The sequence below is a fragment of the Botryllus schlosseri genome, chromosome 2, assembly GCF_051294905.1.
Source record: "Botryllus schlosseri isolate E-star chromosome 2, Bs_hap1, whole genome shotgun sequence".
In the NCBI taxonomy this organism is placed as follows: domain Eukaryota; kingdom Metazoa; phylum Chordata; class Ascidiacea; order Stolidobranchia; family Styelidae; genus Botryllus; species Botryllus schlosseri.
The window spans coordinates 40,298,585-40,317,826 of record NC_137237.1 but is presented as its reverse complement, the minus strand read 5'-3'; the positions used below and the strand labels follow the sequence as shown (position 1 = coordinate 40,317,826).

Genomic DNA, 19,242 nt, shown 5'->3' with positions numbered 1-19,242 from the left:
TTGAAATTTTTTGAAAAATCTCAGAAAATTGAAATCTTGTCGCTGTCTCATCCATTTAATGCAGGGTCTCAAATTCAAATGTAATAGCGGATCATATTCCTGGGAAAATAATCATCCTTTTCAGCTGACGAGTGTTAAACGGAAATATTTGGTTTTATGTGACTATAATTCCGTGGTTCTGTATCTCGAAGTGTCTATGCAAATACATAGACAGCTGTAATAGCCTAAATCGAGCGAAGCCCGGAAAACTTCACATCTGTAAAATCCGATGGTCAACATTTTGTAGGGACTCAACGTAATTGTATGTGTGCTCTGCTACTGATCATGTCATTGCAAGAGTCAAGTATGTAGCTCGCTTTCGAATATTCGCATTCCTATAGATCAGAGGTCTCAAACACGCGGCCCGCGAGATCATTTTGTGCGGCCCGCGTCGGCATTTTGGATTTTGAAGTATTCATATTTATATGCCACATTATTTTTTCGGATATAAGAACTTACAATTCGCCCCCAAACTACTCCAAAAACATGACCCGTTGCTGATTTATAACTGAACATTGTGATTTGTACTTGGGGCCAACCTTTCGTGGAATTACTCGAATTCGGACTGAATGGGTAATAAAATAAAAATGATTCGAGTTGAGTCAGATCAAACGTTACTTGTGACTCCGACCGATTTTACTTGATACAACAAGGACGCAACACAATATCAAACTGTTGTGGGCAATAAAAATAATATATAAAAAGGTCGTAGCTTGCGTTGCGTATAGCGCATTTAGCTAATCAGTTCGCTATGGGAATGGAATCGATTGGCATTCTGTTTTCCCCTTGATGTATTGTTAGTTAGGCTTCATCCTGCGTCATCTAGGGTCTTGTCTTCTCTCTTTATACATATTAATATCACCAATTAAAAGTGGCGAGTCAGGTAGTGGTAACTCCACATGTCTATTACTATGGCACATTATTCAATATATATAAGTTGTTATTGGTCTGTTCCAATGTTCGGAGGAAAATCTAACGCTGATTTAATTTGACTTTGATAATGACATGATCAATAGCCTAGTTATCAGGAGTATACTCGAAAACCTGAATTAGGCTGTGCTGCTGGAATGGTCTGATATCAGATCAATCTTTGTTAAATTCTAAAATATTCTACCTATAATTGTGACACGTCAAATTTCCGCTAGCTGCAAAATTATAACGCAAAATAATAAGCTTTTACGATGTCATTTGTATGATCGCATGGTGCCTAACTATTCATTTTCACAAACTATACCAAGTATACAACAACAATTTTATTCAAATATTTAAAAATATTTTTTTCCTGCCAGGCGTGAATTCGCAATAGTAAATCACATTTTCACGATGTGTGTGGAATGCCAATCTGCAAGGTTCCGCCCAATAATGCCTACTTGGAAATACATTCAATACCCCTATTATTTGTGCTGCGGCCCGTGGCGCCATCAACTACCAGGAAATTGGCCCGGGAGCACATTTGAGTTTGAGACCTCTGCTACAAATGAATAACAGCACAGAACGACCTTCAATTCATTCGTGCTTCACAACATTGACTGATGCTGTAACTTTGTTGCACGAAATGTGTAATGTGCATAGACAAGGTCTCTCCATAGCCTACAATGACAACATCATGATAAGTGCATCGTGTTGCCGCGAATTTTGGTTTATAGCTTCAGTTTAGGTGACCTGATAGATTTGAACGCAAATAGGCCTATGTTTGAAATGAGCGTTCATTAAACGTGCATGGGTGGGTGGTTTTGCGAATAAACAGATAAGCAATATTGTTTGCGACATTCTCATTTGTATTTGCTTAGGTAAATGAATGAATGACTATAAAATTATGATTATTGCTTTCACAAAGGAGTCAGTGGACTCATTATACGGATGGACCCCCGAATCTCAAATTAGCTTCTATTTCAGTGACCTCATATGAACCTTCTTTTTGGATGCCAATGGGTTTGAAATTATGAATCATCATGCGAGGAAGAGCGATTTTGCGACAAACAGATAAACAATATTGTTTGCGAAATAGACGTTTGTAATTGCCTACGTAAATGAATGAATGACTGTATTATTGCTTTTATAAAGGGTGTGTGAGGACCGGATTTGAACAAACTACCAATCTGGTTAGTTGGTGGTCACCTAACTGCTGCTTTTTGAGTCGTTCTGGCTCTAGTTCTAGTTCCTGTCTGTCTGTCTTTCTGTCTGTCTATCTGTCAGTCTAATTGCGGTTTTCGAAATGTGAGTAGTTCATGAACTAGGTCTAGTTCTGTATTGAAAAATGTAGTTGCCAGACAACTAGAAAACACGTGTCGTTGTCTGCTGTGAATCGTGATACCGGTGTTCAGTGTTTTGTGATGTTCTTAGACCCATTGCTATCTAGCTACCATTTTTAGAAGGGAGTATTTGCGGTTCTAGTTAAACATTTTAAAGATCCAATGGTTTGTATAAATCTGATGCGGACTAGTACTCAATACTCACTACTCACCATCAAGTTGGTCCCAGATTATCTGCGTTGAGAGTTTGGACCCCGTATGCATATCATGCTGGTGGGTGCACCGTTTAGTAGCCAACATTTTCTCCTGGAAACGTACGCTGTGCTGTGGCTATGGCGTCACCCAACGGCTTCATTTCCATTTTCAGAGTCGTGGCTCGACGACCACCCGGAGTTCAGTCAGGAATATTTCCTCCGCAAAGCCACGAGAACGATGATCAACAGCTGGCTCGTCGAACGAGTCGTCAAATTATCTGTTTCGGATTTCCGGGTTACGGATGATGACGGTTAGTGCGGGGGTTCTGCCACGAAATTGTATTCGATGTCACAGTAGCGAATGAGGTCAATAACGCTGTTATGAACGTACTTCTGAAACCTTTATTCAAATACCGTATTAGTAAACGGTTATGCAACGACGTCAATGTACGAAATGAGAGTAAACTTTGTGGCACTCAACACTTTGATTGTCGTCACCTCCAAATTGGATGCAGGACAATTTAGCACACGACAGAATGAAAATCGACAGACCAGAAGGCCATACGTTAGCATGAGACTTTAGAACCCCAGAATGAACCTGAAACCCAGTCCTAATCCTGAAATTAACCCTGTAATATATCCAAACTCTACCCTTAAAGTAACCTTAAATATACCCCTATCCTGACATTTAACCCACATGCCCAATCATCGCGTGCTCATGTCCGCCGCCCATCCAAATGACCTTCCACAGAGTATTATGTTTAAATGCATTGTGACGCAACCAGTCGACGACCGACTTAATCCTATGGGTATCAGTAAAGTGGTGCGCAACAAGGCATTACAGATCAAACTGTCCTGCCTGGCAACTAGCGTGGGGCCACTGGAAATCCCGATCCCGGGATCCCGGGATTTGAAGCAATCCCAATCCCGGGATTAATCACAATGAAATCCCGGGATTTGTAAACAGCATCTACCAAGGCTTACGTAGCGCCATATCTGTTATTTTGGTGATAAAGCAGTGTCACAAACTCGGTTCATTGTCTAAAACATTGTTTCTTAACCTTTCTCCCTGCATTGCCCTTTTCGAAAATTGCCTAGGTCTGCCCCACCCATATTTTAGGGATATTTCGCCAACAAATTACTAAACCGTCTAAACCATTGGTTCTCAACCTTTATTCAGTCACGCCCCCTCATGATATTGAAAAATTTCGCGCCCACCTTATCGTCGTATCACAAAATCCAACGGGGATGCTAGCAACCGCAACAGATTGTTTGATGGCATGGAAGATTATGACTGTTGATGAGAGTATTCAAAAATATGAAAATCGGTCTATATATAGAGAAACACGCGTGAATTGGGGGTACATCGCGCAGAGCGCGAAAAATGTTTGTAGTTGACCGCTTCTTTGCGCCCCCCTTCAGAAGCTCTCACGCCCCCCAGGTTGAGAACCACTGGTCTAAACGATGATACTCCTAACCATTTTGGATGTCGGAGCCGCATTTTAAACTTCGGAGTATGCGTAGAGAGCCGCATTAAGACACTCGAGTAGGCATTAGGCAATATACCTATAACGAAAATTGAGAGGTAACCAATAACCTACCTCTGGATCTCACTATCTAGCTAAGTCAAAAGCATGCGTATGCACATAGACTTATATAGACTCTATATCGGTTATTTTAGCATTGGTCGACGAGTGTTATATACATTGGAATAAACTGAAAATGCATATTATAACTACTGCATACTATTTTGTCATTATGTGATAGCTCTTCATACATTCCAGCACTTGATGCACAAGTTTGCGGGGACCATCCGTTGAATAATATTGGACTTATTGCAATTTATACTTGACTATGATCCGTTATTTTGATGTTGGTAAAATTGTGTCGAAATTTACTCTTCACAAAGACTATATATAAAGGTCTATGAATAGCAGAACTCGAGATATATCGTTGTCTGACGGGTATTCATCCATGCGTTTGACGCTAGTCTGCAAGAATTCTCTTTCCCTGTTTTCAGAAGCGGACTTGGACGGCATTAGACATAACTAATATCCCTCATTTTAGCATTAATATACAGAAATTGACCATAACTATTCATAGAAACAAACAACAACTATCGTCTATCATATCTTTGTGAGAGGTCATTCAGAGCCGCAAAAAGGCTACCTTGGAGCCGCATGCAGCTCTTGGAATCACTGCCCTTGATGCTCTCATGTTGTGCGTCAATATTACATGGGATAAATGTTGTTTGTGTAGCTTTATGTATGTGTATTTTATTATTTTGCTAATCACGGGAAATTCCGGGCATGAGAAGCGAAAATCCCGATCCCGGGATTTCAAATTTGATCCCGAAGTCCCAACCCTACTCGCGACCAGAGTTGAATAATTGGAAAATTTTCAGCTTTTCCAGATTTTATTACAATTAAAATCATAACTACGTAGTGCTTTTCCAAATTAGCTTATAATTAGAATGACTGAATTCGCATTAATTCGATTCAATCCTCACGTAGAATGAAATACAACAAAAATCAAGTTCAAGTCATCAAATCAGAGTTAATTCTTTTAAGCATGCGAATGATAAAGGTCTCTACACCAGGCTTAATTCTCCCGTGGCATTTTCAGGAAAACCGGAAAGAATTAGGTCACCGGCACATTGCTGAAAGTAGACCAATTATACGACTAGAATCATCTATTTGTCCTAGCCTGCTGCTAACAAGATTACTGACTAGCGTACGTTCACAAATTCAGAAACTGTGGCGCCTGATATTATTCACAAACTTCGAGGCATCTGTAATCGAATGACGTACAGTTATGGATATGTTTCGCGGTGGTCCACAATGATCCCCGCCATGAATCGATTTCAATATTATTAACTTCCATCAAAAAACATTTTTTGCTGTAAGCTTGAGCCAAAACATTCGAGGTCAATAGACCATCTTGATTGATAACACAAGATGTGCTGCTCGCTATTTTCGGTAGCGGTGCAGTACTTTACGATCGATCGTACTTCGCAACTTGGAAATTTTATCCGCATCATATTAACGGTACGTCAAGAATACCGCAGGCTCTGATTACTTCGTAATATATAAGTGGGGTAGGCTCAAAAGTAAATGTTAGGATTTTACGGTATTCATGGAGCATGGAAATAAAGGTGTGACATAATTCGGGCTTGCCAAATGTAATTGGAAAATGCTGGTGATCATCTAGTACACTTATATCAAACGATATTTCTTATAGGCTATCTATCCAAGTGAACATTCCCTTAAGATGCGTTATGCCTATAGCCGTTCAAAGAAGCATTGTAGAAGTTAAACAAGTTCTAATAAAACTCGAAAATTGCATTAAGATACAACTTTGGCATACATCTTGAACTTTCCATGGTGACGCATATCAATCGCTAGCTGTGTAAGCAATAAATTTCTTGTGTTGAATTTGTCAACAAAGTGGATGTACGCTGTTCGCGGCATATATTATGCAAGTCGAGATAATGATATCTGTAATTCCGGCTTGATTGTTCATATTAAATGATAGCCACAATGTGTAGCCGGAAATCAGGTAACCTGACAATTTTATCAAGTAGCCAGTACGATTTGAGAAAAAAGTTATTTTTGAAGACCCCTCAGCCACATACGAGGTGCATAGGCTAGCTATCATTACCGTGAGGGTCTCTACTAGGGGATGGAGGATGTGGATATACACGTTATACATTACAATATTTCTTGGTTACTAAGTTGTTAGGTACAGCCAGTCGGTGTATATTGTATAATCCGTGAGTTTCGTAGCCAAATTCAGTTTAGCCGTAATCTACATTTATAGGGGACCAACCGTCGGTAATTCCGGGCTGGTTTTGAGTACTTTCCCGTCAAAGCCGCCGGTATCAGCTGGAAGCATGTCAAATGACTTACACATCGTCAGTTATTCTGAGAAATTACTGCGCCTGATACCGCGCCAAACTGAGAATGAAATATTTTTTTGAATGCTAATTGTCGCGAAAAACGTTCGAACATAAACGAAATGATGATTTTGAGTGTTCATAAAATTGTTGTAAATTGACGGTACATTTGTGCTAACAATCTACAAAAGAAATGCTGCAGATTTATATAAAAATTGTATCATTTCATATCTTTGGGTAGCATCTGCCATCGTATCGACCTCTATATGTTGTAACGATGTTTATATTTTTAATCGGCGGGGATATAGGGTGACGTGAAGTGAAGCGTCATAAATAGGATGTTTTGTAGATATTTTATAAATCATTTCATAATCCACGTGCTGATCATGACGGCCATAAAATCTCTTTTACCTACACAGATTTTTCGCAGGCTTGACCAATGATAATGAGCATTCCACCGACAGCACGGTATCTCCATGCGAGAATGGAAGGGTCCGAGACCAGCCGTGGCGATAATTCTGGTTGTCAAAATAGACTAACCGCTGCAGGGGTTACCATCCAGGGGTACGAGATGCATTGTGAAATTAGGCCTATACGATGTCTAGAGCTCAAAATTATTTTGCAAACCTATATAAAGTGGGTTATTTTCGGGATCAAATTATACAACTCATACCATTTCTTCCCGCTGTGCGCGATTTCATGTGCATGGTCTTTGTAATTTTAATACAGGTACCATCATAGGCTGTGTTAAAAAAGCACAGTACATGTACACTGCATGGGAGAAATCTTTATTGACAGCTCAAGGGGTACTAGCGCTAAAAAGGTTAGGAAACACTGAATTAGAGCGAAGTGCCGGTAATCCAATTCTAATCTAATTTGTGAAATGTTTCCATGCTCACTAATTGTAATATAATTTCTGTTTTTTTTTCTTCTGAAAATGCTACATAAGAACTGTATCGTGCGAAATGAGCCAATTATATATAGAGAGAGATTTGTTATTCTCGTGTTTATGAGACTGAAGTCTGATTTCATATAAACTGAGCTAGATTTTTGTTATATTTATTGCTAATTCTAGATTGAATTCAATTTCCAAGATTTTTTTGCAATCAGTAATTCTAATTTAATTTGTAAATCAATGTAATCGGAGTTGGAAAATCTGAATTTTTTTAAATTTTCAAACGATGTCTGTAACATATAAGCGTGTCCGGGTAGCAACAACACCTGGCCTGCCGCGCATCCAATCGATTGATCAGTTAGTTATGACCCAGCCGAACAGATGTCGGTCAACGAACGATAGTTTACGAGCGTGTTAAATTTCTCGACGTCGTTATCGAGATTTGTAGCCGTCACGTACTCTTGTTTGCTTGCAAGTTTTAGAACTGACGTATCAGCTTGCCATTCGGACTCTTGTACAAACTGGTGGGACTAGAACTAGAAATAACGACCTTCAAAAATCAGTATCCAATGAACTAAAACACAACTAACTATAGACTCAGTTCTGGAGCAGCACAAAAACATTTATGTTATCGGAATCGGATCGTATTCCACACGAACTGAACGCAAACATAAAACGGGAGGTGTCTCGCCCCGAAACTTACCCCCTGACTACGCCACTGTAAGAAGCGATGACTCTGAGATAGTGATGCCTGCAAGAACATCACGCATCAAAACACCGGTATCACCGTTAACGCCAAACGACGACACGTGTTGTCCAATTGTCTTATACCATTGTTTTTTATCATTCCCGATTCACTTTTCAAAATACGCAACTAGAACTAGAACTAGAATTAGAACTACTCACCACTGTTCCTTTTAATTATTCACGAGTCTGCACGCTCTCTCCAACTTGCTGCGCGGTCCCTTGAAAGACAGTGCGTAACGACTAAACATTAAACAAAGGTCATTACTTCGGATTTTTCGTGCGTAGCTTAGATTTTCTGTGCGCAGAGGCCGTGTCAGCACTGCGCAATTGCACACGTTAGTATATTAGAGGGAACATTGTAACTCACTTTTGAATGCACAACTAGAACTAGAACTACCTAATTTTCCAATGCGATAGCTACAACTAGAACTGTTACTCTCTTTTAAAAATGCACAACTATAGAACTAAAACTAGAACTATCCTTCATTCGAAATCGTCAATTAGAAGTATAACTGCTTGCTTTTGCTTTTCAAAAGGAGCAACTAGAACTAGAATGACTCAATAAAACAGTAGTTAAATGACCGCCAATTAAAGAAATTGGTAATTTGTACAAGTCTGACCAGCTTTTCATTTCGAAGGTCCTCAAGTTTAACATCTTGTGATGACTTATCGTTATCTTATATGTAGCGAAACGAGAGGGTGGATCCCCGATGCTCGAGCGAGGCCGACACACCCCGATTCGAAAGGTGTCGTCAGACCAAATCAACTCAAGACATCTGCCTCTGAAGCCGATGGTTTTGAAAGACGAATTGGGAACGCCCAGTTTTTATACCCCGGCCGATAATGCCTCGCCTGTCACCCCTAGAAGGTGAGACCTCGTTTGGTTTCGCCACAAAACGACTGAAGATCAAAGTAGTAATCCTTGCTACTCAACTAGAAGTAATATCGTCTATTTCCACTGGATTGAAAGTATTTTTAGCGACTACCAGGAGCCACAGCTACTTGAACTGGACGCGAGAAGTAGCAGGTCTCAAAAGTATCTGAGTACTTTCAAAGCGTAGCTTTGGTGGAGGCATGATTTAGCAGTTGCTATTCGAAATATAAAAGATGTCGCGCTTAACACAAGATAACGTCCGACCGATTGACTATTCAAAGTGATACAAATCCAGTGCTAAAACTACTTGCCACTTTTCTAACTCAAAAGTGGGAAGAAGTAGGTAGTTTTGCTTCTCAAAACGTGAAGTAGATGTGGAAGTAGTCTAAAGTCCTGACACTTGAGTAAGTAGTGAAAGTATGCCAAAAGTATGCCAATATTTGAGTAATGTGAAACGTAGGAGTTCGTTACGGGGATTTAGAAGTATCCTGGTACATTTCTAATCAAGTACAAGTACAAGTAGTGGTCTCCAGGACATGGCGAATCTACTTGAAGTGTAAGTAGAAAATGAAGGTCGGGAAGGTACTCGAATATTGTTTCAAAAAAGTAGTTTTGCTTGAGAGATCAAGCGGATACTCCGCCCAGATGTTATCACAATTGAACATATAAAGCTGATGCAAAAATACCCATAAAATAGTTCCAATTTCTAAAATTGGAATTTTAAAACAAAATAGTTTTTCCAAAAAACTAGAGTTGAAGTAGAAGTAGTTGAAAGACATATTCACTCGGGTAAGCAGTGGAAAGCCATACCTACTTAATTATTCCGGAAAAGTAGCAGTAGGCTACTTCGTTGATGGGATTCTAGAACAGGTGGGAATTAACGAAGTACTTCAAGTAGATTTTTCCTATTCGCACTACTTCCTCAGGTGGTCATTATGTTAAACTACTTCTACTTCCACTTGGCAGTTTACAGTTTTTTGGAAAAAGTATTCCTAGAATACTTACTTTATGCTCACTTATAAATCGCTACTCCTACTTGAGTACCGACGGTGAATACTTTGACCCCTTATGGATTCTAGTATTTTTGCTGAATTCGATCTGAGTTGATGAAACTGAATGTCAGTCTTAACCTTCAGAGGATCATCAGTGCAGAAAGTTCAAGAGCAGAAAATCCGAACGCGCCGATTGTCGCACTATCACATGAAACCGAATATTGCTCCGGATCTGCCGGACGGGCCGGTTCCGAAATCAGAGAGCTCCGTGATTGACGAGCGAGATATGATCATGGAGCTCGTGAAAGATATCGCCATGGATCTCGACATCACATCTGTCAGTCACAGGATATTGCAGGTAACTTTACATCGTTCTACATTAGAACTCTACAAAAATATCTTTCCTAATTTCAATAGTCCAATTAACTGATTACCTTAATATGTTGCTGATTGCTGCTATCACTGAGCAATTCTGAATCACTACCTATAAAATCGAAGTAATTTCAACCATTTTAAAGGATAATAATATGGCTGGCCAAAATCGAGTAATATCTGAGTGATACGATTCTGAATCGAGTGCTAGACTTCGAGCCGGGTATTCGATTATCACTCGCGATGACGTCATAACCGCAGGAAATATGTGTATGGTTCAAATATGTACTATTTACTGTATTACAAAGAATATAATGCCAGTTCTACATCACTTAATGATCATTTCGTATTTCTCGATCGTACCTATTTCATGCCATTTGTGATAACTCCGTGGGCTGATAACAACTTTACAGATCCGTCATTTCCAGTAACGTGGGTAGTGTTTGGGCCTACTACATGTTTCGTATGATGTGATATGACGAGTCGAAGTTTAAAGGCTTCCACGTGGAAAATGATATCCAAACTATAATTGTCATTGATAATTTAACTCGTAGTAGCGAGGAGTTTATAATGTCAGTACTCTGGAAAACAGTCACTATACTTGACTCGAATCATTGGAATTACAACGCGATTCGGATTCGAGTCAAATCATTTCGCCTTGCCCTACATAATAGTACGACGTGAGAGCATCATCAATACGTCGAGCACCGCCAATATTTCCTAAAAACATAAATGTTATAGAATATATATAAGAATGAAGTATAATTTTTTTAAAACTATCCGTCGTGCTTCGTTTTTGTAAGTTACGGGATTGCTTTCAGAACGTGAGCATACTCTTAGACGCAGATCGGTGCTCGTTATTTCTGATTCGAGAAAAAGAAGGAAAGAATTTTCTCGTCAGCAGACTTTTCGACGTAAACAAGGTGAGAGTTTCGTGCCAGAAACACCTTATCTGGAATTTTAAAAGTCAACCTTCAACTTAACACATTTAATATTTATGGGTATGATATGAAAAGTCTCGAACCAATTCTGGATGTTACTTAGTACAGTGCTACTCATGCTACGCGGTGCTGGTCAAATTAATCAGAGTTGCTACTTTAGTACATGTATAAATTACTCCTTACATTTCTCGTAAATAGCACGTAAAAGTGGTAATTTCCAGTGAATGTCAAAACTATTTCAAGCTGAAGTAAAACATTAAAGGCTCAACAAGTAAGTAGTTTTTAAAAGTAGATGTGGTCGAGGTGTAGCATACTTTTAGTAGTCTATCGAAATTGACTACTTTCGAAATGGCAAGATGCATATTCGTGACTGTTGATAGCCTAGATCAGGGGTTCTCAGCCTTCTTTTGGCCGTTGTCCATTTTCGGGTTTGAAAATGTTCTGTGACCCACCTCTTATCCTAGAATCATAGTCCTGTTCCAATGTGTGGTAATCGCCGTCACCGATATGCCAATTTTTCTAAAATATGCACATTTTTCTCTTAGCCTACTATTATTATATAAAGGTAGGCCTGTAAGTACATGAGATCGCGCCTAGCGCGACAAAAAGTTTGAAGTCCAGTAGTTCTCCGCCAACATATACCAACGGAATAATTTTGGGCCCTTTAGAGCTCCCCCCGATCAGGAGTTTGGGGTGTGACAGCTACGGCCTCGAAGATCGTATATCTCGTCTGTACTCCTGCTGTTTCACTCATGTCGCGAAAACCAATGATCCAATCCCCACATACACTGTGTGATTGGGGTTTTAGTTCTATGGTGGGGAATAACATCATCATACTGGGCCCAGTCCAAACAATTCTTTGGTGAATGGGATATTACAGAAAAGTGGAGAAAGAATTATTTAATATGCTGCAGGTACAATGCACATAGTATGTCGTGTACCTATTGAAGTTGCGATGCCAGAACATTAAATCCAATGATGCAATCAATTCATGTTACTCTTATGTACAATGACTTCATGGCCGGGCAATGTGGGTATTATCGAGCATATTTCTAACAGCAAATGTTGGATTTTTAGCAATAAATACTTCCATTAAATAATCCCTCACGACAGCAAGTGTAGATTATGTTTATAGGCCATAACCGTATTCGCCATTACGAACGAGTCGTTCACATTGACGCACAATTTCGAGAATGCAAAAGAGGGATAGGCCTACAGAGTTCGCCTGATGCCAGTGCACGACCGAATCAAAGGGTGCACAGAAATACGACAACTTGTATCAACGTGAGAGCCTCTGTTATAGCCGTTTATTACGGTATTCAACCGCCCATTCATCGTATCATTGCCATAATTCCACTGTTTGCGAATAACGGTATAGCTAGAATAGAGCCCGTATAATCCGATATATTATGTAATACCGTATACTATTATGCGTATAGGCTTGATAACAAATTATTAAATTGAAAATCAAGGGTAGTAATTTTGAGGTAATATTCTGGAATCATTTGACTACTGCGGCCCACGAGCAATCTCAAGGTTTCGATCCGGCCCGCGATGCAAGTTGAGTTTGACACCCCTGTTTAGACCGAAACCAAAGATTAATGTGTTGCGCTAAATCCCCAATTCATTACGATTCGTTGCGAGGGTGCCGTATGCCTCCACAGGAAGGCGATAATTGATAATAAATTGCAACTGTGGCTATTTCAATAATGCGACCTGCCGAAGTAGGCCTACCATTAATCTACATCAAATGCTCTTCAGTCCTAGATTAATGCACACACCCATTTTAAGGACAACATACGACGTAGGACATTGCCGGAATATTTGGTCACTTTAGTATTAACTTCCAGTTAATATATAATCGAAATTATTTCCGTTGCTATTGGATGTAGGCTGTCATAGCCGGGGACAAAAGCCGCCGTTTCCCCTCCTATTTTCGACTCGTACATTGTGAATCCAGACGTCAATACATCTCATACACAACATAACAAATATAACGAAACTTTCACTAATTCTACAATTTTCCAAATAGATCTGTGACCCACATCAAATTGCGTCTGTGGTCCACCCTTTGAGAACCACGGGCCTAGGGTTACCATACGTCCTCCTTTTTCAATAACTCGAAAATTTCATCCGATGACGACCGAATGTCCTTCATTGTTTTGGGAATTCGTCATTCATTACAGCTTTGAAAACCAGCCGAGTGTACGTACACGGAAAACAAAAATGACGGCAGTGACGATTTAAAAAAAAGTTCAACCCCAACCGATTTGACGTGGGGGCGGGTCTTTCGGTAGTCGGGTTGGAAATATGACCTCTTTTTTAGTTAAACCAATGGGATTTCACGCAAAGATTTTTAAATCAGCATATTTATCTACCGCTTTTATATATTTTGCAACTTGTAAAGAGTGTCCTACAGGGTTGTAATGACTCGAGTCATGACTCGACTCGAGTCCGACTCGAGTCACGATTTTCTGATGACTCGACTTGACTCGAGTCATTTTTTCAAAATACGGAAATGACTCGACTCGACTCGAGTCAATCTGTGTATTGACTCGACTTGGACTCGAGTCATTGCGCATGACTCGATCCAAGTCATTGACTCGAGACTCAGACGGCCAAGACCGACATTTCATTGTAATTCCGAAGCCAACACACTATTGGGATTTCGTCTGTGGGTACTGGTACTTGAATATGCGACCAGAAACTGCTAAAAGTGAGGAAAATTGGTATATTATGAATGCGAAACATTCGATATCACCAAACAGAGTTATAAAAAGTGGGTTTACCAATACTTTAACTGGAAACTGAGCAGTCTATACAATGACTTGGACTCGGACTCGAGTCATAATTCCATGACTCGGACTCGACCCTCTGCTCGCTGACTTGGACTCGGACTTGACTCGGTGGTGAATTGAAATGACTCGACTTGACTCGAGTCAAAACTATAAAAGTGAGATTGACTTGTGACTCGGAGCCTTGTGACTTGGTTACAACCCTGGTGTCCTACTTTTCGGATCGCAAAATGTGGTAACCCTACTAATGCCAAATTACAGATGATACTACAAATTGGTGCATTTCTTGAAAATCAATCCAGATGATGAAAAACTGATAATTTTGTCTACGGAATTTAGCTACATCTAACAAAGTACGATAAAATGGCAACTTATAGAACTACCTAGTAAAAAAGTATCGAGTATGAAATCAATTTTGAGAATCGCAACCTTGTGTCCATCTCAGCCGCAGAATATTTTGATAATACCGGACATGTCTTAGGACACTGGTTCTAAACCTTTTCGTCTTCGCGGACCTCTTTTGGACCGTCACTGACCCCCACGGACCCATAAAGTTTTAGTTGAAATTTAGCTCTATTATCGAACAACCGTCATCTGTCCTGTGCAAATATCAACTGTAGGCTAGTGATAAAGAGCAACAGAATGACCATTCTTGAAAATAATATCCTAGCCAACTCTATATGTAAAAATTGGTTGAATTTTATGATTTCAAAGCGAATTCTGTAGCCAAATGTCTTTGAAATACGCGGCAGGTCTTGAAAATCCGCGCAGTCAAGTCGATATGAACGAATGTCGAAAATCCATTTCCACAAACGTATGCGGTGGCGAATGTAATAATAGCGCGCAACGCTTTCGACACCACCTTTGGGTATGATCGCAACAAATATGACACTAAAATAATATAACGTCCAGCATTGTCATTTCTATCTAGCAGCCCATCTCGAAGCTATTCTGGAATAGCGGTTATGCGTATCGCGGGACAAAATGGATTTTTGCAAGCAATTATTTTCGAACACACCAGCAAAACATCTCTGAACCGCCATACGTTTGTATCAGTAGGCTATTGGCAATTCGGCAATTAAGATGAGTTTGCACAGTAGAATATTTCATCCCCGACGGCCATTCTGTTTATGTGAGATATGAAGTTTTAGCAGTTATGAAGCGAAACTGCCTCGCGGTTTCGCAGACCCCCGGTTGAGAACCTCTGTCATAGGATATTTGGACGTATGGCAACCATGCATCGGACGCTCTATGGCAGTGGTTCCCAGCCTTTTTCATCTCGTGCCTCCCTTGGCCGAAATTTAAGCCAAAATTCCCCCCTTAGGATAAATCTCCCCGGTGATTAAAAAAGGTCATTTTTACCGCGCAAACACCTGTTGACTGAGAGAATAAGCCGGGCGGTTCCGAGTGTTTGTTTCTAGCAGTGCTGTAATAACACTTCGTAGACCTCCAAAAATAATGGCCTTGGTTCCAATCAAACAAATTCTGGAAGGCTTGACTCAACAGACCCCCTCACTTCCATTTGTACTTTCGGCTTAACATGCACCAATCGCTAATATAACTGCTCTGAAAAATCGGTATCCATAAATTTACTGGTCTCGCGATTTTTTTTTTCTCAAGTTTGCGTTTGCATTTGGCCAATAATATTGGTACTTTCATATATAGCAGGGTTGACCAGACTCGAGTCAGACTCGATTCACCATTTTCTGATGACTCGACTTGACTCGAGTCATTTTCTCAAAATACGGAAACGACTCGACTCGACTCGAGATAATCTGGGTATTGACTCGACTTGGACTCGAGTCATTGTGCAGGACTCGAACAAAGCCATATGACTCGAGACTATAAAACGTTGGACGTTGGGATATTTTGTCACTGTCTGAAAATGTTGACTTGAAAATATAAGATAAATTATTTCACTAGAGGCCTTATTGTGATAGAACGGCACGACATTTCCTCGCTTAGGAAATATTTGATTGACAGGCCGTCGCCTGCCTACAAAATTGTCTTGCGAACTGCAGCACATCTGAACTAGTTTAAAAATGGGGAGCGGGGATTCGTATGTGAAAAAGAGATTTCAAATAGCATTTGAACATACTTTCAGCAAACAAAAAAACAGCCACAAGGAGCATACGTTCGGATATAACTGGTTGACTACATGTCAGTTCGGGCATAAACAATTTGGGAAATCCGTTACAATTATAAAGTGGAATTCCTCCCTAAAAATTGCAAAATTCCCCCCAAGGGGGGAATTCCTCCCCGGTTGGGAACCACTGCTCTATGGTCTATGTTCTTTGGAAGCTCAAACTACACACCAGAAGAAATTTTAAAAATGTATGAAGCCCTTCTCACCAATGTGGTGCAATATTAATTCAAGGGTATAATAATTACGCGTATCACTCCTTATGACTTCATTGCAGTGGATGATTTCGATCGTTATAATAAGTATATTTTACTTTTTTCAATTTGCGCCGGGTCACAAAACAAATCAACCACATTACAAATCTTATACATTACTATAGAATACCCTTGCACAAAGTGAACTGTTGAATACTATATTCATATTGAAATGAGCCCGAATATTTTCGGCTGACACTCGCCAGGGGTAATCGTCAGCAACTAGTAAACGGTATTCTTTTGAATTCTCTACTAGTTGATGACGATTACCCCTGACGAGTGTTAGCCGAAAATATTCGGGGTCATTTCAATATGAATTGGATATACTATTCAATTGTATATTGAAGTTCTGTACCTCCAAGAAGCTGTTCAAAGTGAACTCTGCATCAACAGAGTGCTGAAAGAACAAAAGCATTAATATCTGATGTAAGGTTGCATTTAAAATACAAATCAATTTAAAACAAAAATCAATTTAAAACAAACATGTTTAAAATAAGGCCCTTATTAAAAACATGTTTTTTATTATTTATAGGTCATGACGTCACGAATATTCAATTGTGACCTCACAGTAGATTGACATACACAATCGAAAATATATGGTAAATATGGGTAAATATTTACCCAATTATAGCATAATTATAAAACTTTAAAAAAAAACATTTTTTTAAAAGGCATTTTTCTGTGGTATTCATGGTGTTTGTCGACTACTATGGTCACTTACATCTGGCCGATATTCTTCATTTTTATTCCTTAACTGCCGACTTATAGCACGGGCCACTTCTAAGCTTTTTGTAAGACACCGCTTTCGCGGATGAGGTGGCGAGGAAGAGCTTAGATAAACCTTCAAAACTTAATTTGTTTCGTTGGCAGGATTCTTCATTGGAAGATAGTTTGGTGAAGAACGAAATCAGAATCGAGCTTGGTCAAGGAATCGCCGGACAAGTTGCGTTGAGCGGAAAGAAACTCAACATACCAGACGCGTACAAGGTCTCAGCTCATAACATTTTTATAGCATGGGACAAGAGACGTTATAATGTAGAGCAGCGGTTTACAACCGTTTTTTTTTCACCGTGGCCCTTTGAAAATTTAGAAAAAATCGATGACCCCTCTATTCTTCCAACTTTCAGCTATCCTGGTTTCATTGACTCATTAGTTAGAACTGTTGAATATAAATCGCATTGCGGCTTGCACACTCCTCCGTCACGCAGATATGTAAATCCAAGCTTAAGTTAATTTCATCACGGTTTATTCTCTTAGCAGGGCTAGCCGTTGCCATTTACAATATTAATATTATTAACCTCAAGTGTTACTATAAGTAGTTTATTAGTACAATTAGTAGATTAATATCAGTAAACTTAAGATCAAGTATAGTAGATTATTACTGTGTGGGCATTCTTATTAAATATTGATATATTGCCTTTGTTATTGTGGAGTATACTTAAATAACATACATTTTTAGTGGCCCTCTTTCAAACTCATCTTGGTTTAGAGCAGTGGTTCCCAACCTTTTTCGACTCATCGCCCCCTTTTCAAGTTCAACAAAGATCATCGCCCCCCCCCCCAAAATTTTATGAACCGAAAAATGGACATACGAACTGGAATCACCGGCGGGTTGACTAAAAAAAAGTCAACTTTTCGGCTTGATGTTGAATTTTCCACATTTGCAACCAAATTTTGGTGGGTTGACTAAAAAAAAGGTCATTTCTCCGCTTTGACTCTAATATAGCCGTTTTACCGTGTCCTCGCCCCCTTCGCTATTTTCGACCCCTATCGCCCCCTTTGTCCATTCCCCCCCCCCCCGTATCGCCCCCTTCGTCATTTGCGCCCCCCCTAGACCGCCAAATCGCCCACGTTGGGAACCACTGGTTTAGAGTAAAGTTTTGATGTCACTTTTCTGTGCCAGGATTCCAGATTCAACCAGGAAGTGGACAGGAAAACCGGCTACCACACTTCGAGTCTGCTTTGTATGCCGATCAGAGACAGCAGGAAAAGGGTGAGTCATCGCGTCACGCTCTGGTGATCTTGTGAGACTGCAGGGAAAGAGGAAGATTTATTTCGTCAGCAGAGAAATAAATTACAGATTTGCTATACAACAAGAAATGTTTGATCAGTATTGTCTGGTATCGGTGATATGAACATAACGGTCTTGGTGCAGACTTGTACAAACTACTGAATTTCCGAAATGCTCTACTAGAACTACAACATATGGCGTTTAAAAATCCGCATCTAACTAACTAAAACACAAATATTCGATTCAAATCCGAAGCAACTTGTACATTCTGGTTTTTGTTCCGCTCGTGGCCCTGGAACTCCCACAATAAGCCTCGAATTTTCCATTGTTATGGAGATTGGCATTAGGACGCACCAATGCTGTCTGGCGAAACGAGAGAGTAGCGCAAGAGCAAAAGAGCCAGACAGCATTGTTGCGTCCCAATGCCAATCTCCACAACAATGAAAAATTCGAGGCTGATTGTGGGGGTTCCAGGGCCGCGAGCGGAATAAAATTTATATCTTCGTAATCGGTGCAGAGTCAGCTATCGATTGATACCCGCTTTACCAAATTTAATGCTCGGCAAGCCGGTCAAAAATGACCGTCAAATTGCCTGTAGCCAAATGGAAATTGTGACGTGAATCAATTTCACTGAGCCGTGAGATTTGCTTGTGTCGACACCATATGCAGGGTTGCCATATCGTTCTTATTTCTAAGATTTGTTCTTATTTTGAAGGGCAACGTCTTAGAAAACTCAACTGTCACTATTTCTAAGAAATGTCCTTATTTTCGAGTTGCGTCCTTATATTGTCTTATTTTCAACAACTACAAAACTTCGATAGTTTCCCTCTGGTATCTG

The 19,242-nt window shown here is 39.9% G+C and overlaps 1 protein-coding gene across 5 annotated transcripts in view; it reads left to right on the top strand.

Moving 5' to 3' along the window:
* LOC145434656 (cGMP-specific 3',5'-cyclic phosphodiesterase-like) overlaps positions 1-19,242 on the top strand; it is a 49,383-nt gene that overhangs the window by 3,031 nt on the left and 27,110 nt on the right. Inside the window, exons 2-7 of one of the 5 annotated variants that reach the window (XM_080311996.1) lie at positions 2,659-2,796; positions 8,710-8,890; positions 10,033-10,246; positions 11,082-11,183; positions 17,264-17,380; positions 18,297-18,386. In XM_080311996.1, the coding sequence (XP_080168122.1) occupies positions 2,659-2,796; positions 8,710-8,890; positions 10,033-10,246; positions 11,082-11,183; positions 17,264-17,380; positions 18,297-18,386 (842 nt within the window). Of the gene's footprint in view, positions 2,797-8,709; positions 8,891-10,032; positions 10,247-11,081; positions 11,184-17,263; positions 17,381-18,296; positions 18,387-19,242 lie in introns of all 5 variants that reach the window. The other 4 variants (XM_080311997.1, XR_013913513.1, XM_080311995.1 and 1 more) reach the window with 4 other exon arrangements.